At 43.1% G+C, this 25,489-nt stretch overlaps 1 protein-coding gene across 1 annotated transcript in view; it reads right to left on the bottom strand.

Annotated features, from left to right (window-relative positions):
- The window catches only part of rims2a (regulating synaptic membrane exocytosis 2a), a 993,532-nt gene that overhangs the window by 453,171 nt on the left and 514,872 nt on the right, over nucleotides 1–25,489 (bottom strand). The window contains exon 5 of the mRNA XM_067981485.1: nucleotides 23,959–24,908. Within this exon, the coding sequence (XP_067837586.1) occupies nucleotides 23,959–24,908 (950 nt within the window). The remainder of the gene's footprint in view (nucleotides 1–23,958; nucleotides 24,909–25,489) is intronic.

The following is a 25,489-nucleotide window of genomic DNA, read 5'->3' as shown; positions in this document are numbered from 1 at the left end:
ACACATAAGAGGTTAATTTCACCTTCACCGTCTGGGTGGTAATCTGGAGGTGTGGATTGCCCATCCACCCGATTTTTATCTAATTGATTTCAAGGGGATGCAAATTGGGTGGGTTCTGTAATGGGCAGATGATCAGCTCCACCAGATTACCACCCAATCGGTAAAGGTGAAAATTATCCTCATAGTCTAGGCTGACACTTCAGTGCAATACGGAGGGAGTATTGCATTCTTTCAGATGAGATGTTAAACCAAGGCCTAGTCTGCATTTCAGGTTGGTGTAAAAGATTCCGTAGTGCAATGTGAAGAAAAGTAGGGGAGTTCCCCCAATGTCCTGGCCGACATTTATCCCTCAATCAACATCACCAAAAACATTAATTAAATGGTTGTTTATTTCACTACTGTTTGTGGAACCTTGCTGTGTGCAAATTGGCTACCATGTGCAAATTTGCCTACTTCAAAAGTACATCATTGGCTATGGAGCTCTATGAGAGGTACGATCTAAATTCTTATTCATAGTTTGGAGTGCGTTTCAAGGATCTAACTCATATTGAGGTCAGGATATTAATGAACAACTCAAACTTATTCATGATTTTGATATTATCTAGAGCCCTCGATGTGTTTCTGAAGACTGTTCATTTACATGCAACTGCATTGTAGAAATTATTAAAGGAATACTGGATGGTATGCCTCACTACAACAATTTGAATGTTCCTAATGGTTCCAAATGTACTTTTCATCTTACAGCAGTTCACTAATTACTACATATAGAAAGTTATACCTTCCTCCATTAATAGATTTATAACATGCAGACCTTTTTTAAAGTAGGATTATGCTTTTGGAAATGAGTCTTATTTCATTATTTGTGTAAAATGTACATCTGACAGAACCTAAATGAAGTGTAGTTGAATTAATGAATTTATGAGTAGCTTTGAAGTGCACATCAGTGTTGGCCTTGGTGTCTCTTTCACCCATTACTAATGAAAAGATAGCTAGGGAATGCAGTAAACATTGTGACTGCCAAGTTGTCATGTTACAAGTCATATTTGTCATCTTGGGAAAGTGTAGCAATCTGTCCTTTCATTTCAGGAATGAATTACATAAAGGTTTCCTGTCTCTGCCCACTGTAAGGCTTCTATGTGAAATTAGTTTGGACGCTCTCTACCCAGTCACCAATGTTAGTACGCCTACAGCAGAAGACTGTCAATGGTTCAGCACAAACTCACTCGGACAGTTTATGAGACTAGCTGGTAAGGGAATGGATAAATTCACGGTGGTGCAAGGTGATAGGCTCTGAGGGTAGTGTTATGCCGCGTTGTCAGGGCAGAGTAAAGCCGACTTTAATTCTGGATCTCTGTGCTACGCCTGATCTGTGCATGTTTGATGATGACACTGAGTATCTAAAGTAGAATGCTGTTTCATTTCGCATCAACATAATGCGCATAAATGCTAAACATCAAAATGTAAACTAGTAAATTGCCCGTGACAATTTTTCAACTACAAGATGGCGATTAAGTTGGGAGAGAGACTTCAGAAACTCATTCTGGAGAGCCACCTAGTGGCCAGAACCTGTAACTATGTCATGACAGTTGACATAGCAAAATTGAATGGAAAACATTGACACAAAAGTGTGACCATGAATCATATTAACAAGTATTAACGTTTGTGGACAGGATGACTTGGAATAAATTATGAAGAGATTTTTCTAGCGGTGCTCCAGGCGCACTGGATCACCTAGGGGCAGTAAACACCGGCAAATCGAGTAGGTCGAAGTAGACACCTGTAAAAGAACCCACGCAATTTCCCTTCCATTTAAAGGAAAATGGGGTGTGTTCCTTCAGATATGCTCTCCACCTGCCCAATTTTCCAATATTTGCTGCACCCACATGATTCAGTGTGTCTGGGTGCAGGCCCAGGAAAATCTGTCCCAATTATATGGACATAGGTACAGAAATAGGTCATTCAGCCCCTCGAGTCTGTTCCACCATTTAGTTAGATCATGGCTAATCTGTATCTCAACTCCATCTATCCACCTTGGTTTCATATCCCTTAATACCCTTGCCTAACAAAAATCTATCAATATCAGTTTTGAAATATTCAATTGAACCCACCAGCCTCAAGAGCTTTTTGGGGGAAGAGAGTTCCAGATTTCCACTGCCCTTTGTGAAGAAATGTTTCCTGACATCACCCTTGAACTGCCTAGCTCTAATTTTAAGGTTATGCCCACTTGTTCTGGATTCACCCACCATAGAACCATAGAAAAGATACAGCACAGAAGGGGGCCATTCGGCCCATCGTGTCCGTGCCGGCTCGAAGAACCACCAGGTGCCCATTCTAATCCCACCTTCCAGCACCCGGTCCGTAGCCCTGCAGCTTACAGCACTTTAGGTGCAGGGCCAGGTACTTTTTAAAAAGAGTTGAGGGTCCCTGCCTCTACCATCAATTCGGGCAGCAAATTCCATACACCCACCACCCTCTGGGTAAAAAAGTTTTTCCTCATGTCCCCTCTAATCCTTCCGCCAATCAACTTAAATCTACGTCCTGTAGTTCTTGAACTCTCCGCTAGGGGAAACAGGTACTTCCTGTCTACTCTATCTGGGCCCCTCATAATTTTGTTCACCTCAATCAAGTCTCCCCTCAGCCTCCTCTGCTCCAAGGAAAAGAATCCCAGCCTATCCAATCTCTCCTCATAGCTGCAAGTTTCAAGCCCTGGCAACATTCTTGTAAATCTTCTCTGCACTCTCTCCAGACCAATTACATCCTTCCTGTAATGTGGTGACCAGAACTGCGCACAATACTCCAGCTGTGGCCTTACCAGCGTTTTATACAGTTCCATCATTACATCCCTGCTTTTGTATTCTATACCTCAGCTAATAACGGAGAGCATTCCGTATGCCTTCTTCACAACCTTATCTACCTGTACTGCTACCTTCAGGGACCTGTGCACATGCACTCCAAGGTCTCTCACTTCCTCTACCCCTCTCAATATATTCCCGTTTACTGCGTATTCCCTTTTACTGTTTGCCCTCCCTAAGTGCGTTACCTCACACTTCTCCGGGTTGAACTCCATTTGCCACTTCTCCACCACTCCACCAACCCATTGACATCTTCTTGGAGTCTACAGCTATCCTCTTCACTATCAACTACACGGCCAATTTTTGTGTCGTCTGCAAATTTGTCAATCATGCCCCCTACATTCAAGTCCAAATCATTAATATATACCGCAAACAGCAAGGGACCCAACACTGAGCCCTGTGGCACATCACTGGAAACGGATTTCCATTCGCAAAGACATTCATCGACTTTTACCTTTTGTCTCCTGTTACTGAGCCAATTTTGGATCCAATTCGCCACATTTCCTTGTATCCCATAGGCTTTTATCTTTCTGACCAGTCTGCCATGTGGGATCTTGTCAAATGCCTTACTAAAATCCATGTAGATAACATCCATTGCACTACTCTCATCAATCCTCCTTGTCACTTCCTCAAAGAATTCAATCAGATTTGTAAGGCATGACCTTCCCTGAACAAATCCATGCTGACTATCCCTGATTAAACCATGCCTTTCCAAGTGACAGAATCAATACTGAGAGAGGATAAACTAATAGTTTGCCCACCACCGAGGTAAGACTGACCGGCCTATAATTGTTCGGCCTTTCCTTTGTACCCTTTTTAAACAATGGTACTATGTTTGCAGTCTTCCAGTCCTCCAATACCTCCCCTGTATCTAGTGAGGATTGGAAAATGATCCTAAGAGCATCTGCTATTTCCTCCCTGGATTCCTTCAATAGCCTAGGAAACAATGCATCCAGCCCTGGTGACTTATCAACTTTCAAGGAGTCCAGTCCCTCTAGTACTTCCTCTCTCGTTATGTTTACCTTATCCAATATTTCACACCTCTCCTCTTTAACTACTATGTCCGGATCATCCCCTTCCTTTGTGAATACGGAGACAAAATATTCATTTAAAACCCTACCCACATCCTCTGCTTCTACACACAAGTTACCCTTATCATCCCTGATAGGTCCCACCTTTTCCTTAGCTATCCCTCTTGTTCTTAATGTACTGATAAAACATCTTTGGGTTTTCTTTAATCTCACTAGCTCATATTTTTTCATGCCCTCTCTTTGCTTTCCTTATTTCCTTTTTTACATCATCCCTGTACTTTCTATACTCCTCTAGGCTTTCTGCAGTATTTAGTTTTCGGTGACAGTCATAAGCTTTCGTTTTCTGCTTTATTTTGACTCGTATACTTCTAGACAACCAGGGGGCTCTAAATTTGGCAGTGCCACCCACCAGAGGAAATAGTTTCTCTCTATCCACCCTATCAAATCCTTTAGTCACCTTAAGCACACCGTTAAATCACCCTTAATCTTCCATACTCAAGGGAATATAAGCCTAGTCTATGCAACCTGTCCTCATAATTTAACCCCGGTATCATTCTGGTGAATCGGCGCTGCACCCCCTCCAAGGCCAATATAGCCTTCCTGAGGTCCGGTGCCCAGAACTCCAGATAGGATCCGACCAGAGCTTTATACAACTGTAGCATAACTTCCACCCCTTTATATTCCAGCTCTCTTAGCCTTTTTAATTATTCTTTGTACCTGTCCAATAGCTTTTAGTGATTTCTGTACATGGACCCCTAAATCTCTCTGCTCCCCCACTGTTCCTAGCTTCTCACCATTTAGACAATACTCTGATCTATCTTTCTTAGGTCCAAAGTGGATGACCTCACTTCCCTACATTGAACTCCATCTGCCACAGTTTTTGCCCACTCACCTAGTCTATCAATGTCCTGTTGCAACTTTCTGCTCCCATCTAGACTATTTACTGTGCCACCTAACTTGGTGTTGTCAGCAAACTTGGATATATGGCTTTCTATTCCTTCATTGCTGCTCTTATCCTTCTTGGTGGCAGAGTTTGCAGGAGGGAGGAGCTGTTGAAGTAATCTTGGTGAGTTGCTGCAGTGCATCCTGGAGATAATACATACTGCTGCCACAGTGTGCGGTGATGGAGAGGGTGGATAATTAGACCAATGGCGAGTGTGGCAATCAAGTGAACAGCTCAGTCCTTGATGGTGTTGAGCTTTGAATGTTGTTGCAGCTGCACCCATCCGGGCAAGTGGTGAGTAATTCCATCACTCCTAACTTGAGCCTAGTAAATGGTGGAGACACTTTGATGGGGGCAGGAGGTGAGACACTCGTTGCAGAGTACCAAGCCTCTACCCTGCCCTTGTAGCCATAGTGTTGATATGGTAGGTCCAGTTACGTTTGCGATGAACGAGGACAGGATTTCAGCTGTGTAAACCGTAAGAAGAAGTTACAATCTGCAGAAACAGTGCCATAATGAAGTTAAGACCAGATTCCAAACGGTCTTCTCCCTGTTGCTAGTCACACTGTCACATTACTGGGAAACATCCTTGGTGAATTGATAGCTACTTCCATGCACTCGTAAAGGCTGACTCCTTCTTTTCCTGAGCACCGGTGACAGCTTCCCACCCTCAGTGCCAGAAAGGAAATAAATAATTCAATAAATCAATCAGAAGTCTAGTTACTGCCAATGAGAAAATCTGGGGCACTACCGCTAAGAAAACAAGTTTTTAAAAAAATTACTAAATGGAGAGATGAATACTTCAGAGATATAGTTTGTTTTAGGGCAACAAAGGGGCAATCTGTGGAGATATTCTGCCACCTGACAACGACTCTTTGATGGGGATAACATTTTACCTGAAATAATTTTAAGGGGGCATGGTCTTCATAAAATATCTTACGCAAATCTTTTGTTCTTGCTGAGTCAGGTAAACAACCATTTTGGTATCTTTCACCAGTGATACAATGATGCTCGTCAACAAACTCTATGGCCCTGATATTTACAAGGAGGTGGTTCGGGTCGGGGTCTTTGGGTCGCGGGGGGCCTCCGGATCGCAGGTCGGGGGGCCTCCGGATCGCGGGGCCTCCGGGTCGCGGGTCGAGGGGGCCGCCGGGTCGCGGGTCGGGGGGGCCGCCGGGTCGCGGGGGCCGCCGGGTCGGGGGGGCCGCCGGGTCGCGGGTCGGGGGGGGCCTCCGGGTCGCGGGTCGGGGGGGGCCTCCGGGTCGCGGGTCGGGGGGGGCCTCCGGGTCGCGGGTCGGGGGGGGCCTCCGGGTCGCGGGTCGGGGGTCGGGGGGCCTCCGGGTCGCGGGTCGGGGGTCGGGGGGCCTCCGGGTCGCGGGTCGGGGGGGCCTCCGGGTCGGGGGTCGGGGGGGCCTCCGGGTCGGGGGTCGGGGGGGCCTCCGGGTCGGGGGTCGGGGGGGCCTCCGGGTCGGGGGTCGGGGGGGCCTCCGGGTCGCGGGTCGGGGGGGTGTCTTCGGGTCGGGGGGGTCGGATCCTGGGTCAGGAGGCACGTTTGCTTGAGGGACTGGGAGAAACACTCCTGCCCACAACCAGTGCTGGAAAAGCACTTACCTCCTGGATCTGACCACTCTTACCTCCCTTCAGCTGCCAGTTTCTCTGAGCCCTGGGAAACCCAGCCCACAGCCGCTAAATCTAAAAAGTCTGTTCAAATTTGAGGCACACAACCTGAATAGCATATCGAAATAACTGACCCGCCCCTCGAGAGCAAGTTAGTCGCCCGCCCCCCCAACCCGCCTCCATTATAACCAGAAATGGGCGCGTTCAAGGAGAGTTGGGGTCGGGCTTCAAATTTTAACCTACCCCCCACCCCTCTCCCCACTATGTCACTGTGTTGTGTGTTTGTAAGCAACAAGAAAAAGATTTTCAAAAACGTTTATTTGTGACAACAGTCCCCTTTTAAAACATGACAAAAAATAAATGAATTAATGCAATTTAAGTAAGCTTATGTATCTGACAGGGAGGAAAAAAAGTCAGGAAAGCTTTTTTTGGAGGATAAAGGGGAAAGAAAAGTTGCCATTTTTTGTTTGGCTTCTTTGCTAATACTGGAGTTAAAAACGTGTGTAGTCCAAAATTGAGTTAGTCTCCCAATCAATCCAACTGTCAATCTTCCAGTCTACCTATCTGGTAACATTCCGTCTGCATATCTGTTTATTTGTAGTGTCAGTATCTGCAGTCTCTACTTTTTCTGCTTTCTCACTCCTTAACAGATCTTTGAATCCAATCTGTTGGGATGGGCTAGAAATTGGCTCGTGCCAGCCCGCCGGCACAAAGGCAGCACAGTGATCCACCCCTGTGCCGAAACGGGTAGGCCTGAGGCACAGCCAATATTGGGCCTCGGGCCTCATTTAAATGAGGCAGGTGATGTGCAGGCCCCGGCAGGGCGTCCCCAGGCAGTTTGCCAGCAAAGAGGATTTGAATTTCGGGCTAGCTGCATCGCCGGTAGCGGCCTTCAGGTAGGTCCTGGAGGCGGATTGGAAGCAATCGGGAGGGAGGGGGCGACCGGGAGAAGGGGGTAAGCGATCAGGAAAGGGAGTGGGGCGACAATCGCCCCCTCCCGATTGCATCCCATCCGCCTCCAGGACCTACCTGAAGGCCGCTACCGGCGATGCAGCTAGCCCGAAATTCAAATCCTCTTTGCTGATCAGGGGCCGGCAACACTGTAACGGAGCCTGAACAAGCACTCCTGCACCTCCTGACTCCACATTTAGGTAAAGTATTTTTTAAAAAAAACTTACCTCTTTGGTGGCAGCCTGCAGCAGTCGCTTTAAGGACCAAATGTAGTCCATGTTTTCTTGAACGCAGCCAGCAGCCCAATTTTGCATAGGGGACCTCAAACAGGCGTTAGGCCCCCTATTTACATGTCCGCAGGGCCTAATGCTCGTTTCAGGCGCTGGCCCTGGGCACCTCTTTTTCTGCCTTCACAAATATGGCAGGCGGCGCACTTCCAGCCCGTAATAAATGGCTGCCTTATTGGAGGCCCGTTTTGCGCCTGAGAAACAGACACGGCGCTATTGAATTTCTAGGCCGATATCTTGGTCTTCTCTCATCAGTTACACCATGCAATAATATTCTTGTTAATTGGTTATTAAAACAGTCCGTAGCATTTCACAAAAGCACCCAATCAAAAATCCTTTCTAATTGGTCATTAAAATGATCAATTACATCCTACCAAAGATGTTCCTAAGTTCCTAATTCAACTGCCACGACAGTACCTGCCAGAACTCAAACTCAGAGGAAGGCTATTGATAGTGGGGCAGATGTATTATAATATTAAACGGTTGTGAATTCTGAAGTGTGGAGTTCAATTTGTTTCTCGTAATGTGGAATGGAGAAGTCTGGGGAAAAAGACTGGTACTGACATTTAGCGGTGAAGTGCTTTGCACGTTTAGATGAGTAGATCCGATGTACAGTGCAGGGTATTATGTTGTAAAACAAATGAGTCCCACTGCTTTTAATTTTACACCATAACCACGTGGATTTTAATTTCAAATGTTACAGAAGGCTCAGGGAGGTGCAGAAAAGTGGTCAATAGAAATGGATGATGTACTGAAACTGTGGTTAATGGGGAAAATGTAACATTTTATAATTGATCAATTGAGATCATTTTCTAGAAGTGGTTCCCACTCGAGTTAAGAGAATGGCTGCCTTACCATTGAGGATCCTACCCTGATGTGGTGCTGCCCTCTCACCACGTTGTCTTGTCTGCCGTACAGCAACACAGCAGCATCGGCTGTATGGAATATTCCTATCATCCACACCTCATTGGCACTTCCACCCTCTCTTGTTCTCACCCTCATCCTCATCCTCTGGCCATCAGTGGAACTATGACCACTATGGCATCAGCTTATGACCCATATTTCCCTGTTCTCGTGGTGTTGAGTCACCCATCCTTAATCCACAGTCATCCGAGTTAGCTGAGGTCTTATGCCTGTTCTCTCCACTCTGTTGTCCCCAGTGCCCACCTATATCCTTTTCTGCCAAAGTCTATCAATTTATCCCCCTCTCTCTTGCTCCTCATTTGCTTTCTTCTGCCTGATTTCTTCTCTCCTGCTTGTACCCCTTTCCCACTTTCCACCCCTCCCCCTGTTCCCTGCACTCCTCTCTTCCTTTCTTGTCTCCAGTCTTTCTCTGAACTCCTATTTCTATATCTTCCCTATTCGAAAGGTGGGAAATAGGCATTTCGGTATTTTTTTAAGCACTTAAGTGTTTATATTGTTATCTCAACAATATAATTACAAAGAATGTACAGCATAGAAACAGGCCATTCGGCCTAACAGGTCCATGCCGGTGTTTATGCTACACGTGAGCCTCCTCCCACCCTTCTTCATCAAACCCAATCAACATATCCTTCTATTCCCTTCTCCCTCGTGTTTATTTAGCTTCCCTTTAAATGCATCTATGATAGTTACCTTAACTATTCCTTGTGGTAGCGAATTCCATATTCTAACCACTCTCCGGGTGAAGAAGTATCTCCTGAATTCCCTATTGGATTTGTTAGTGACCATCTTATATTTATGGCCCCAAGTTCTCTCCGTCTACCCTCTCAAACTTTCATAATCTAAAGACCTCTATCAGGTCAGCCCTCAGTTTTCCCTTTTCTAAAGAAAAGAGCCCCAGCCTATTCAATCTTTCCTGATAGGAATAACCTCTCATTTCTGGTATCATCCTTGTGAATCTTTTATGCACCTTCTCCATTGCCTCTATATCCTTTTTATAGTGTGGAGATCAGAACTGGTCAGAGTACTCCAAATGTGGTCCAAGATTCTGTACAAGTTTAGCATAACTTCTCTGCTTTTCAATTCTATCCCTCTAGAAATGAACCCCAGTGCTTGGTTTGCTTTTTTTTTAATGGTCTTATTAATCTGCGTCGCTACTTTTAATGATTTGTGTATCTGTACCCCTAAATCCCTCTGCTCCTCTACCCTGTTTAGACTCTTATTTTCCAAGGAGTATGTGGCTTCTTTATTATTCCTACCAAAATGTACCATCTCAAACTTATCTATATTGAAATTCATTTGCCAATTACATGCCCATTCTGCAAGCTTATTAATGTCTTCCTGTATTTTGGTGCAGTCCTCCTCAGTATTAATTATACACCCCAATTTGTTGTCATCCACAAATTTTGAAGTTATACTTCCCATTCCTGAGTCCAAATCTTTTATGTATATGGTGAACAGCAGTGGTCCCAGCACCGATCCTTGTGGAACACCACTTCCCACCTTTTACCAGTTTGAGTAATTACCTTTAACCCCTACTCTCTGTTTTTTTGCTTTTTAGCCAGCTTGCTATCCATTCTGCTACTTGTCCCCTGACTTCACATGCTCTGACCTTAGTCATGAGTCTACTACATGGTACCTTATTAAAGGCCTTTTGAAAATCCAAATATATTACATCAACTGCATTGCCCTTGTCCACACTTTGTTACTTCTTCAAATAAGGTTGGTCAAGCATGACTTTCCCCTCTGAAATCCGGGCTGACTATTCTTTATTATATTTTTGATTTCTAGATGCTTCTCTATTACATCTTTGAGTAAGGATTCCATTATCTTTCCTACCACCGACATTAAACTAAATGGTCTATAGTTCCCTGGACTTGTTCGATCTCCCTTTTTAAATATAAGAATCACATTAGCTGTCCACCAGTCCACTGACACTATTCGCTTTTCTAATGCATTTATATATATGTGTAATAGTGCCTCTGCTATCTCTTCCCTAACTTCTTTTAATATGCATGGATGCAATCCATCTGGACCAGGGGTTTTATCCTCTCTAAGTTTGATTAGTTTATCAATTATCTCCTCCCTTTCTATCTTAAATATCTTTACATCTTTTTTAATTTCGTCTTTTAATGTCATGCCCACCATGTTAGTCTCCCTGGTAAATACTGAAGCAAAGCAATTATTTAATATTCCTGCTATTTCGCTGTTATTATCTGTGAGTTTATCGTGTGCATCCCTTAGTGGCCCTATTCCTATCCTGATTTTTCTTTTGTTATTTACATGTCTGTAGAATACTTTACTATTTCTTTTTAGATTCCTTGATAAATTAATTTTGTGGTTTCTCTTTGCCTTGCTAATTGTTTTTTTGAATTCTTTCCTAACCTTTTCATATTCCCTTTTGTCATTCTCTCCTTTGTTGACTATGTACTTAGTGTATGCCTTTTTCTTTAGTTTCAGTTTTGCCCTTATTTCTTTATTCGTCTATGTGTCATTACTGGCTAGTTTGTTCTTGCTTTTTAGTGGGATATATTTCTCCTGGACTCGACTGATTGCCATTTTAAATGTTTCCCACTGCTGTTCTATTTCTTTGTTTATCAGTAAATTTTTCCAGTTTATTTTTCCTAGTTCCATTCTCATCCCCTCAAAATTAGCTTTTTTCCAATTTATTACTTTGGTCTTTGTCTACTTAAGTCCTTCTCAATGTTTATCTTAAACCTTATGATGTTGTGATCGCTATTGCCTAGATAAGAACATAAGAAATAGGAGCAGGAGTAGGCCATACAGCTCCTCGAGCCTGCTCCACCATTCAATAAGATCATAGCTGATCTTCTACCTCAACTCCACTTTCCCGCCCGATCCCCATATCCCTCGAATCCCGATGTTCTGCTACGCTTACTGCTCTTACCTGTTCAGGTTCATTTCCCATTACTAGATCCATCAATGCTTCCTCTCTAGTAGGGCTTTTTACATACTGGGTGAGAAAAGTCCTGCACACATTGTTAAACTCCATTCCCTGTATCCCTTTACCTACCCTCTTTTTCCAGTTTATTTGGGGGTAGTTAAAATCTCCCATGATTATTATTCTATGCCCTTTACTTATTTCACGTATTTTCTTACATATTTCTTCCTCTACCTCCTTTCCACTATTAGATGGTCGATAGTATACCCCTATTAGCATGATCAATCCCTTATAGGCACTTCAAAAGTAAGAAGTGCAAGTTCCAGTTAGAAAACAGCAGAAGAGGAGCAACATGTTAGACGGTGGGTTCTGGGGTGGGTGATCTGCCGTACAGAAGAAGCTGAAAATTCCAGCTCCCAGGTGCGGGAGGAGGCTCCAACCAGTATCACAAACTGAAGAGTAAAGCAGAAGGCCAAATAGATTTGGCCGAGATTTAGCCCAAGGACGCAGGGGGCAGACGGGCAGCAAATGGGAGCTAAGGCAAGGGTTGGTTAACTGGGGCAGGAAGCAGGGTCCAAAGCCAATGGCGTAGGATCGATGAGAATCGATACAAGGCCATTTGGGGCAAACAGTGCCAGTACCTGAGGTGGGAATAGCCATGCAGGATGTCATGCCAACGGGAGCAAGGGGAGAATTTAACATATTACTATGACACTTCACAAAAAGTTAGTATGCAGGTACAGCAAGTGATTAGGAAGGCAAATGGAATGTTGTCATTTATTGCAAGGGGAATGGAATATAAAAGTAGAGATGTTTTGCTACAGTTGTACAGGGCATTGGTGAGACCACATCTTGAATTCTGTGTGCAGTTTTGGTCTCCTTATTCAAGAAAGGACATAATTGCTTTGGAGGCGGTTCAGAGAAGGTTCACTCGACTGATTCCTGGGATGAGGGGGTTGTCTTATGAGGAAAGGTTGGACAAGTTGGGCCTGTATACACTGGAGTTTAGAAGAATGAGAGGTGATATTATTGAAACATATAAAATCCTGAGGGGGCTTGAAGGGGTAGATGTTGAAAGGATGTTTCCCCTTGTGGGAGAGACTAGAACTAGGGGCCACAGTTTAAAAATAAGGGGTCTCACATTTAAGACAGAGATGAGGAGAATTTTTTTTTCTCAGAGGGTCGTGAGTCTGTGGAACTCCCTTCCCCAGAAAGCGGTGGAGGCAGGGTCATTGAATATTTGATTTGGCCGAGATTTAGCCCAAGGACGCAGGGGGCTGCTGTCAGGAGCGGCAACGCGAGGTGGCGGGAGAGAAAGAGAGAGCGAGACGTCATCCAGTGCTTGAATAGAAGATCGGGGGGCTGGGGGAGAGGGGAAGATCGGTGGGGGGGCCGGAGGGGGAGAAGGGACGATTGGGGGGGGGGGGGGGGGGGGGAAGAGATGGGACGATCGGGGGGGAGGGGGAGAGAGGGGAAGATCGGGGGAGGATGAAGAGGGGGACATCCAGAGGACATCCGGGGGTGGGGTGAAGAGGGGGAGATAGGAGAGAGAGACTTATGACATCGGAGCAGGGTGCAAAGGTCGGTTCATTTTGTGTTTTAACTTCCTTCTATGGTTTTTATTTAATTTATTTAGTTTCTTTTTCCCTGATCTGGCCCTTCACGCCTGGTGAAACCAGCAGTGATTCAGAGGTGGTGGGCAAGCCGCCCAGGTAAGTTAAAAATCATTACACTCACTTAATCAGTCACAGGTAAAGTGCCTTAAGTACCTCAATGAGGTACATTTGGCTCTTTAACTGTCAACCCGCCGGCTTTAATTGCCAGCGGGACTTCTGTTTTTGGTCACCCACGTGCACACAGGTGGGTGCCTGGGAAACTGTGAAGTTGGCGGGACGGAGCCAGCTTCCAAACCCGAAGGGGATTTCCGGAGTCCCCTTGCCCCTAACGCACCCGCAATTTCCCCCTAAAATTGAGCTCATTGACTCATCATCTACAGCCCTCTGGGATAGAGAATTAATGCCACTGTTATAATATAAATACATTAAGCACTCATTGCTAGTATTGTGAACAGTAATTTCTAGGTTTATACGTCGTTAACTACTGAAGGAGAGTGATCAGGTGAGAATCTGTAGCTGTTGTACATTATTTGCAATTGCAATAAGCACATGTATGAATAATCGATGCTTTGCCTCAAGGTGCTTTTCCAATTTTGTTCCTATTGCTGTAGGTTTTTTAAAAGTTCCATCCTGAACAAAATTGTATTTCTCCAACCTCTGACAGGCTTGCTTTCAAAATTAATTAAATCTAGCAATGAATTAAATTGGTGACATCTACCAACCTGACTTCTGCTCTGTACAACAAAGCTATTGAATTTGCATTTTGAAAATGAGAGGACACAGATCTGGGTCAGGGAAACCCGCACCTCTTTTAGGATTCTGCTACTTAAAGGGATGTTATTGCTTCAGTGGGGGTTTGAAAACCCCACTGTAATGAAAGAGTCAGTAAATAGCCTGCTTTTATTTTTATTTTTGTTAAGTCAGGGTATCAAGGGATTTGGAGCTAAGGCGGGTAAATGGATTTGATGTACAGATCAGCCATGATCTGATTGAATGGCCGAGCAGACTTGAGGGGCTGAATGGCCCAATCCTGTTCCTATGTTCTCCTCCTGTATGCTATGTCTGACAGTAGAAAGTTTGGGCTGCACTGCAGCCTTTTATGATATTTTACAATATACCTTTTTACAGTTTTCACTAAAGCCAACAGAAAGCATAACAAATTCGTACTTGTGGCAGATGCAATCAGTGATGATATGATAATGTCATCACGCCAAAGATTGCACTGTCATGCTCTGCTCTTGTTTACTAACCTCTACAGTGTTTTGCCATATAATTTACCAGACAAAAATGGTCCTTTCATAACACTTTAATGTGATTGCTTTGCATTCCATATAATCTCTATAAAAATGTATCTATTAATCTAATGGTTCGTATCGCTGGAGGATTCATGTCATTTTCAATCTACGAATGTTCCTGTGGAAGGAAAAGGGGTTGCATTTAACATGTAATTAGTCTTCACTAATCTCAGCTAGTAGTTTTATGAAAATTAAGCTCAACTGACTTAGCAATCTGGGACAACAATGATTTCTAAATGTAGCAAACCATTAGGACTCCACTTCAAAGGAAACTCCTCAGTTGATGGCTGAGGATAATTACAATTCTGGAGAAATGCCACTGACTTGTCCTAGTTGTGTCAAGATACGGCACCATAAAGCAGTACCTGAGTGTGCTTCTGTAGGGGAAGGGGAGATATGAGAATCAATTGATATTCTCAGATGACTCCATTATATCACAACATCTGTATAAAAGCAAATGGTGTAACTGTGGCCCTATTGCTACAGCAATGTATGGGTCAGCTGGATTGATTGAAATCCACCGGAATTAATCAAAATCCTGGAGTTTCCGCAGGTGTTTTCCCGACCTCTTGCCTTAGCTTTGGCACAAACCCCGGAGAAATGGTGTCAACAGATGCTTATGCCGTTTCTGCAGGGTCTTCACTGATCGGGCGTAGAGATTATATTGAAAGGCTTTGGGGTCTAAATTCATTAGCATCTGAAACTGGGTGTGACCCGTGCGATGTGCAGCTGAAACAGAGGACCGTCCTAAATTGGTCACCGAGCCTCATTGTAATTGCAGCTCGCGGTGTGTGGCAATTGGGCTTCCCGATGCAGCTTGCCGGTCAGGGCCTGACAATTTCATTTGGCTCCTGCTACTCCTGACTCCACATTAAAGTGAGTTTAAAAAAAAACTTACCTGCAGGCTTCCTCCACAGCTATCAGTTATCCTTTAAGGACCGCTGGTTAGGTCATTGTAAAGCCCGAAAAAGTAGTTAGAGCGTGCGGAAATGCTGAATGACTGCCTGATGTGGCCGATGTCCTTGGGGTGGCATGGATGGATGTGGTAGTAGAAAGTAAGAGTAGTCCCTGGTTCAGGTATTGTTTGCAGGTCATCCTGCAGCAGACGATGCAAATGTGTGACAGCCTGCCTTCTGAAATGGAGGTGGCGAAGACAGGCCTACTCTGATACTTATGCCGCGAGGAACCACTAAAGAGACTACACGATAACATCAACAAGTTCCATCCCACCATCAAGCTCACCATGGACTACTCCTCAGAATCAGTTTCTTTCTTGGACACACGAATCTCCATCAAAGACGGGCACCTCAGCACCTCACTTTACTGCAAGCCCACGGACAACCTCACGATGCTCCACTTTTCCAGCTTCCACCCTAACCACGTCAAAGAGGCCATCCCCTATGGACAGGCCCTGCGAATACACAGGGTCTGCTCAGACGAGGAGGAACGCGATGGACACCTACAGACGCTGAAAGACGCCCTAGTAAGAACGGGATATGACACTCGACTCATCGATCGACAGTTCCGACGGGCCACAGCGAAAAATCGCATAGACCTCCTCAGAAGACTAACACGGGACGCAACCAACAGAGTACCCTTCGTCGTCCAGTACTTCCCCGGAGCGGAGAAACTGCGCCATGTTCTCCGCAGCCTTCAACATGTCATCAATGACGACGAACACCTCGCTATGGCCATCCCCACACCTCCACTACTCACCTTTAAACAGCCACCCAACCTCAAACAGACCATCGTTCGCAGCAAATTACCCAACTTTCAGGAGAACAGCGTCCACGACACCACACAACCCTGCCACGGTAACCTCTGCAAGACATGCCAGATCATCGACACGGATACCACCATCACACGAGAGGACACCACCCACCAGGTGCATGGTTCATACTCCTGTGACTCGGCCAACGTTGTCTACCTCATACGTTGCAGGAAAGGATGCCCCAGAGCATGGTACATTGGCGAGACCATGCAGACGCTGCGACAACGGATGAACGGACACCGCGCAACAATCGCCAGACAGGAGGGTTCCCTCCCAGTCGGGGAACACTTCAGCAGTCAAGGACATTCAGCCACCGACCTTCGGGTAAGCATACTCCAAGGCGGCCTTCGAGACACACGACAACGCAAAATCGTCGAGCAGAAATTGATAGCCAAGTTCCGCACCCATGAGGACGGCCTCAACTGGGATCTTGGGTTCATGTCACGCTACACGTAACCCCACCAGCAAACAAATGTTATCTGTTTTTAATATAACGGGTCATTTGCTGTCTTTTCTATGTTTCTGCCTCTCTCTCTGGTTTTTTTTGGTGGTTTGTATATTCAGTGGCCTTTTAGGTAACACCTCTCTGTCTGCACACTGTGATTGCCTTGGCAACGGCAGTTGGAAAGACTTTCTGTAATCACCAGGTATTGTTCTGTGATTTATAAATGCGAAGGGTTCGAGGATTTCATTTCCACAACATTCACCTGAGGAAGGAGGAAGCCTCCGAAAGCTTGTGAATTTCAAATAAAATTGTTGGACTATAACTTGATGTTGTAAAATTGTTTACTCTGATACATTCAAGTACATGTGGAGGAGTCTGTAAATGCAAGTGACGGGTGTGAATAAGACATCTTGGGTGTTGTTGCACCTACATATGGTGGCCTCCCTCATTATCTGTAAAATGTAAGAGATTTACAAAAGAGAGCCAGGGAAACCTTTTACACAGAGGGCTGTGAGGTTCTGGAATGCACTACCAGAATTAGCAAATGAAGCAGAGACCTTGTCAATAGTTAAGATTAGATTAGATAGGTGGTTGAAGGAAATGGGGATAAAGGGATAGGGGAAAGGACTACTGCTCATGTGGGAGGTGAGCACCAACATGGCTGGTTGGGTCAAACAGACTGTTTCCGTGTTGTATTTTCTGTAAAATTCTATGTAACTCTTCTTCATCTAAAGCGTCCGGAACCCCAGAAGGAATCACTAGATTCACCATTTTGTATGGAATGCCAACAACATTCAAGATTAATGGAAGGGAGCACTGGCAGCCAGAACCGTAAAATGCAAAAGGAATGCCCAACAAAAACAACCAATGCAGGAGCAAAATGCACTAAAATGATGATTGTACTGCCAACTGGACACGTACCTTTCTTGCAGAAGGAATGCTTGAGCAGGTTAGGCCCAGGAACCCAATGCACCCATTTCAACTCAGCAGACCATGTGCAGTCTCTTGCCCACTGTCAGGAATTCCAGCAAGATTTACGTAATTATACAATGGTAATGAGATCTGCGTGGTCTCACTTTTGCAGCAGAAATAGCTGTTTTTCTGACTCTGCCCACTTCCTGCAAGACTCCTAGCTGTCTTCGAAAATTTTGCTCCACAGTGCTAATTCAGCTATAAGGTTACAAAACCTTGTCAAATGAATTTCTAGGTTATATCATATTCATCTTGTTATGACAAGCCAATATCTTGACTCCCAAATAATGTCTTTAAAATGGATTATGGTTTAGAGCAACTGATTGCAAAATGTGAGATTTGTTACATTTAGTGTACAAGACTCTATCTTAATCCAAAAAAAGTAAAGAATGTGCTTTAGCCTTTTGTGATGGGCTGGCCATAAATTCTTTATCACATTAAACTCTGACATCACCTATTACTGTTCTGAATACTGCTAATTGCCCTAACTTGTTACACATCAAATGGCCACGCAAGAGAGCTTTGAAGGAGGAGTTTTGCTTACCTTGATGAGCACTAAGTATTGTACCTACGATTTTTCAAATCAAAATATCTGTTGTAGTAATCTATTCTGTCTGTGACATTTAAGTGCTTAACTTCATCAATATGGACCCAATGAAGCAACTCTAACCTATACACCATGAAGGGTTACTTCAGGGGTTCCCAGACAGTGGTGCTGTCTTTTCTTTTTTTGTCTGGGGATGGAGAAGAAAATGCCATCAAATTTCCTCTTCAAATGAAATCTGTCCACTTTGAAAGCATTCCAGCTTCAAGTTCAATTTATAACCCAATTAATCCATTAATTTGGCTCTCATTTGCCACTACAAATATTGCATTTCACCAATTGCAAACCCACCAACTGGGATAGACTTGTGAAATTTCCAGAAGTTAAAAGACTAAATCTGGGCACTTTTTGTGCTTTTGATGCAACTCTGAACAGCAGTGGCACCAAAAGTGAAGACAAAGCTAGCAAAAAAAAACTCTATCCAAAGCAGTCCTGTATCCCCTACCCTCACCAAACAGAGTGTGCAGTTTCACAATCAGGCATCTGTTCAAATTTCCCTAGTGTTTGGGAAGTTGGGATAGCAAAGCAATTGTTTATGTGCAAGTGACTGCTGTGCGCCCGACCATGAGCTGCTTTTTTAAAAAAAGAAAAGCTTGTTTCTTTTCCAACAGTATTGTTATAAATTTCTAGTCTGTACTAGACAGCCTTTCAAGTTCAATGTCATTTGTCTCTCCCGTAAGCAGATCCCGCGTTCTCTACAATCAAGAGTACTATCCAATATCTAGTCATATGATAGAACGACCTTGGGATTATAACAATGAAATCTCTCTGCGTGTGAACTGTGTCTTGCAATCTCGCATGTTCCCCTGAGTGAGACAAGACCAAGTGTAAACCAATAAGCTGATTTGTTTTATATATAAATGTGAACAAATAGATTAATGTTTACAGTGAATTTAAATCAACTTCATAGCAATCCTCATAATATATAAAAAAAACAACATATACCACACTTTCCCTGATAGCGGGCTAAATTCACTTTTCTGACGAAGCAATTCTCTGAAGCTAGTCAATGCTAAACTTAAGAAGGGAATTCTCGCCCTCTGTATCTGACTTCCACTCCAGATTTCTTCAGACTCTGTCAGCGTTTCCCAAACAGACAGGAAGCCAAAGAGTCTTTCCCCAACTCTCTGTGGCCGGTGATTGGCAAGTTAAGCTGCCACTCAAATTGGCTATCATCCTCAAGGTGTGAGCTTCCCTGGTATCTATCCCCCATTGGGCTCACGTCAATGAAGCCATTTCAACATTACTCATAATTTCCTCTCTGGAATGTGTAAATGAACCTCACTGTCTCAAACTAATGTGGTAAGAGAGCAACACCATTCTGGACAAATGCTTCAATTGCATCTAATTTGTAGTTCCATAATGTGGCTGTGCTGTGGATTTAATCCCTCACTTGTGAGCTAAATTTAATTTAAGAGCAACATCTTAATTAAAAGTAGGTAAAACTCCCCCTTGTCAAGTAAGTAAAAATCCCAATATGTGACAAGCTTTCATAAAGCACTGCTGTGCTGTCTGGGGTGGAGAAGGAGGAAAGTTTCATTAATGTAGGTTAGCATCAGCCAGTATTTTCATCCTTCTGCTGACAAAACCCTTCTACACTGAGAATAAATGAGATTGTTTTAGCAGTGGGAAGGCAAAATTTCAAGTCTACACCATTGCTTTTCAAAGCATAATATAAAAAAGTCTACAAGTGTGCTGGGACTTTGCTCTCAGCGCTCATACCCCTGACAATGTTAGAACTTCCAAGCTTCTTCAAAACTTGCAGAATGCTATTATTATTTGGTCTTGTTGAGTCATCAGACATGCCTTCTAAAAAGAATGAACATGGAAGGATTTAGTGTATTTGTTGCAGAAATTATGTCCCAGTGAAAAGAACTCAACGAGCAATACTATTAATTAGGAGAGGTCACCATTGCAAGTGCATCAAGTTCAACAGAAATGTGGCTTTGATTGTTTGGATATTGGGATCAAAAGTATAGAACATACTTTTCACATACATATAAATGTACAAGAAAGCTTTGATAGTATTTAAATTGTCCACAAGAGTGAAGGGTAAACGCCAATATGGACTGGTTGGGCCGAATGGCCCGTTTCCATTTTGTAACTTCTATGTATCATCTATGTATGTGGTCAACTGATGTTATTATTCTCTAATTTATTCCATTTACACATTGACAACTTTAATTGAAGTTATTATCAGTCATTACATACAGTTGCAGGGTAGTGATTGATCTCAGAATATTGCCCAACTGTGGAATTTTACACAGCTACTGTATGTACAAAGCATGGCATTTTAACGTGATTATTTTTAAAAATCAAACAAAATAAATCTTTTCAACAAATGAGGCTTAAAATAAAGTTGCTAAATGATTCTGTGAATATCCTGACAAAGATATTCAGTTCTATCAATACTTACTTTTATAGCATCAGCAAATAACACTCATGAGGATCAGATCAGTTACTGAAGGCTGGTCTACCTGAACAGTAGAAACCTCAAAGAACATGATATAGAACAAAGACAAATCTTATTGTGTGAGGACACAGACATGACCATAGATTGCAATACTTGATTATAGACATAGTCCATCATCATCACTGGCATGTATATTTTGTGGTGGTTAATCCTGTTTGTATTTGAGGTGTTGATTAATGTCATCTAATGTTTGCCTGCTCCTTTATGTGCTATTGCATTGGGGAACATGATGATTTTAGGTGCTAGTTAGAAAAGTTAAGTAGATGATTGGTCACTAGCAGATAACTTTCCCCCTCGATGTTTTTCAAGCAAGAATCACTGGCCTGTATTTTCTATCAAAAGATGACAATGGAGTAAATGTCCTGATCTAAAGGGCAGATAGATTGGAGAATCAGTGCTACAATGTTCTAGCCCTATCTGCAACCTACACCGTTCCTTCAAACGCAGGTCCCTGCTGGGATTCTAGAATTGGTGAATATACCTCATTATGTATACCATTGGACACCTCAAACCGCAAGGTCTGAGTAGAAAAACTTACTCAGGATTCCTTGTCCTACTATATTTTTTATATATATATTCACGTACATACAAACATACACACACTTGTACACAAGTCCTGATTATGAAAAGGTGACAGTGATTAGGCTGAACTCCACAATCATTAATACCCCCATTGGAGAAGCCATATTACAAAGTAACAATTAAGGCCACGGAGATGCCAACAAATCTAATTTGAGAGACTTTCTACACAAAGCACAATTCAGTCACTTGATTAATAAGGTATCGTCATACCATAATAAAACGCTTCCACAATTATACAGTCCTACCCACTTATGTTGATATGTTGCCGACCATTCTAATTTGGTTGACATAAGTGAGACAAATCCGCAGATTTCCGTTTCTATCGTGCCGCACCTCTTCTTTTCAGTATTGTTTCAATTTTCTTTGCTGAACTTCTAGGTTCGGTTAATCACTCGAAGCTTTGCTTTCTCGCTGCAAACACAGCTCTTAATAAGAGAAAAGTCACGTACTACTCCGGGATTCATGGTTGACATCTCACTTTCACCCTCTCACTCTCTATCCGGGAACCTGCTCAACTGATTTGTCAGCTTCTTGCAGTTTCTCAAACCAACGTCAAAATAAAACTTAAAAGAAATGTGTTTGTTTGCCTGAAACTATTACTCACCAAATAGGCAGAGTTAGTCAACTAAAATGGCTGTTTGTCAAACCAGGAAATAACAATGCTTCTGGGGGTGGGGGGAGGGGGAGGTGTATCAGCAATTCTCAAATGTAACTGGAGCCTCGCAGAATCCTGGAAATTGGAGGCAGATAGCATCATCTGCCTCTCATCAAAGGATGACCGAAGATGGAAAGACTACAATCCGAAGAGACAAAGCAATAATAACACATACGCAATGATGCTCTGTGTTTTCCTTCCTCCCTGTTTCAGCAGATTTACCCCCACCGCAATGTGACGATAAGGGTCCATGGACATAAGTGGTGATAAAAGAAGGCATTTAATAGTGTTCGGGGCTTAAAAAATTCATCAAATTAAGTGTACCAGAGTTTATGTCAACATCAACATCAACATAAATGGTACATATTTGGTATTAATGTGCAAAGAAGGGACTGGGTCTTCACTTTTTGTTGAAATAAACAGGATGTTGACATAAACAGGTTTGAGATAAGTGGGTAGGACTGTGCTTTACCAGCAAACCAAGGGTGGCTGAGGTGCAGGCATACAGGATTGCTTAGTTTCAACATTATCTACATTAGGTATATTACATAATGAAAGCATTGCCCCACATTAAAAATAAAATATTGAGGCTTAATAGAATATGTTATGACTTTAACCTTTAGAGTTGCGTGTATCTTTGAATGGCCTTAGTGTTCTGTAGCCAGGCATACAGGAGTAACTGGTTCTTCATTTCTCAATTAAGTATATGTGACAACAAATTTCTTCTGAGCATTACTGTACTGATTGTCGCAGACATTTAAAAAGGTATCACTGTATATCCAAACAATTAGGCCAAGTTAAACAAGCTTTCCATTCCTAATGAGAAATACCTTTGGATTAATTCTGAATGCAATTCTTTAAAAGGTGGAAAGAGCACTTTCAAAATAAACCTGTTTACCTAGAAGTGCTGCAATTTTCTACCCTTTCTTTTCCTGAAGGCACTCAATCCTTGCTGGGATATGGTTCCATGGGCATCAGTTACCCTCTGGTACTTCACCCGGACATTATTAATTTGTGAGCCTAGATAGTGCATGTTGGCAAGCTATTCGATAGTGAGGCATCACAACCGAACCTGATCTTGTCCTCATCTGACACAAGTACACTTCCAGCTGGATAGTAATCAGCCCCAACTGTCAGCCTAGCTGAGATCAACTAATTCAGTGCAGACCAGTGATTGGAACTGGATATTCCTGGTCTGTATGGCTCAGCTATTCGCTGGACGAAGTGATGGAGCTGTATTACATTCTATGCACTACACATACTATACAATACATTTATTTAACAACAGCAAAATGAAAATAGTTTTAGATAATCTGGGAAAATAAACAACAATGCAGAGACCAAGAAATAGTTTCCAAATGAGCTTTGACATTTTACTCAGCTCTACACTTATATGCAATGGCTGTATATCTCACATAAAATTTTGTAATTTGAATAAACAACTGCTTGTACTTTATGGACAGAAATCTTGACTTTTTTTTAAAAAAAATTCCATCTCCAACTTTTCCTTTCCTCACCGGAAAACACTAACTTCTATTAGGATTTGGTCCCATGGATGCCAACAACCCTATGATACTTTCCCCAAGTTTCTAATCTTCATCTGAGAATTCAGACAGTAGGCTATCAGACATGGAGGCATCACAACTGTGCCCAATCCTGTGCTCATCTCAAGTCCACACATCCCATTTTCCAGCAGGAACCACTGGATAATGACCAGCAAAGGTCACCATGAATTAATTTTCAATTCATAGGCGCTGATGGTGATTGTAGTCCCCTAAGTACTCTCCAGCTGAGCTGAACTAACTACACCAGGCAAGGATCAAACTTGGGACCATCCTGGTCTGTATGGCTCTTCCCATACTGTGTAGCGTATTGCTCACTGACCCATCGGACATATCCTCGCAAACTTTTAACTAAATATCCACTACTTGTAATTAAACTGAGAGCTCTGGAGAACGTATTTACATGAAAATAACCTAATTAAAATTAGATAGATTATTTAAACCCAGTAAAAAGTGATCTAAAGACAGTTAATGCTTACCTTTTTCACTGACACTTTCACTCTCAATCTCTACATCATCACAGCTGGTATATTCTGGAGTAGATGCAAGCTCTTCCTCTGAGCTACTCAATGAGACTTGGCGCATTTTACCTCCTTTCTTTGTTTTATGTGGCTTTGGTGGTGGTGGCCTTACCGATTCAGACTGGTCTGAGCTGAGAGAGTCATTTCGTAGCATGGTTTCCATCTTTTCCCGTTTTGTTTTCTTAACAGCAGAACTTGGATCCAAGTGATGCTGTTTCCGCAATGAATCTGAACGACGCATGTCACTCCTATCAAATGGGATTGGGCTTCGCCTAGGTGTCGGTGGACTGTGATTTGGGGTCCTTTGCCAACTAGAACTAGGCCCATGCATGTCTTGAGTTCTTTCCATAGAGTAAGAACGTTGACTTTGTACAGGGGCTCTGCGGTCACATGCAGAACGTTGTCTTGACTGCCTTTCCAGTCTATGCATTGAGACCTGTGCATCATCCATCTCTGTGTATGCCAAAGACACATCACTGTGTCTTCGTTCATGACGCGCCCTGGACACTTCAGCATGCATTCGCATTTGCTCCTCGTACGGTTGAGGTTTGACTGGGTAACGAGCCAAATTTGGATCACTACGATAACGGGTTTGGTACTCCTCCTCTCGCCTCTGCCTTTCATATTCGTCCCTGGTTTGTATATCAATATCCTCATCTACCAAATCTCGGAACTCCTGAGACCGCCTTCGACTTCTACGACTGGAGTCCCTGCTTTCTCTGTACTCAATATGCTCAGAGTCATCATAAACCCGTGACCCACGAAGGGATCGCTTGTCACGGTCTGCATATTCTGTAGGTGATCTTTGCATTGCACTTTCCAAAAGTGCATACTGTGACGGGTCTGCTCTCTCGTCCCTCTGGTCGTATTTTCGATTGTGTTCCCTGGATGTTGATGGGCTCCTTTTCCTGGATGGAAATAAACAACAAATTCAGTCAGGGAGACTTCTCCAACAACATTAAGGTGATAAAATTAAAACATTTTAAATCAATGCTTCCCTGTACATTAAAATTAGAAATTGTGAAGACAGTTAAGCATTAATTAGGCTATTGCGTAGTCATCATAAATGCAAAATATTAGAGCATTTTTATTTGTTTCCCATTAATCCTAAATTGAGCGGGGAATGAAACAAAACATGGCATCAAAGCATTTCAATGTCAAATCATTTATCTACTCATCACAAAGCATTGCATTAAACAGCAAAGTAATTACAGTCCATCCTCTCACTGCTTTATTCGTACATTTTAAGATTATGTCCTTTTTTTTTCTATTTTTGTTAAACATTCTACCTGGCTTTACCTTTCTATTTGCCATTGCACATCTGGGAGATAGAGAGCATTCTGTCCAGAAGAATGCATCAAATCCAAGCTGGCAAGCACTTTTCTTTAATCTCCCCAGGCTCAGCAAAATTACATTCAAAAGCTTTCAATAATTGCAGCCTTGCCGAGCTTTGTACACAGAATTATTCTCCCCATATATTGTGATTTCA

The sequence above is a fragment of the Heptranchias perlo genome, chromosome 3 (assembly GCF_035084215.1).
Source record: "Heptranchias perlo isolate sHepPer1 chromosome 3, sHepPer1.hap1, whole genome shotgun sequence".
Classification (NCBI taxonomy): domain Eukaryota; kingdom Metazoa; phylum Chordata; class Chondrichthyes; order Hexanchiformes; family Hexanchidae; genus Heptranchias; species Heptranchias perlo.
The sequence above is the reverse complement of the archived record's forward strand: the minus strand, read 5'-3'. Positions and strand labels throughout refer to the sequence as shown.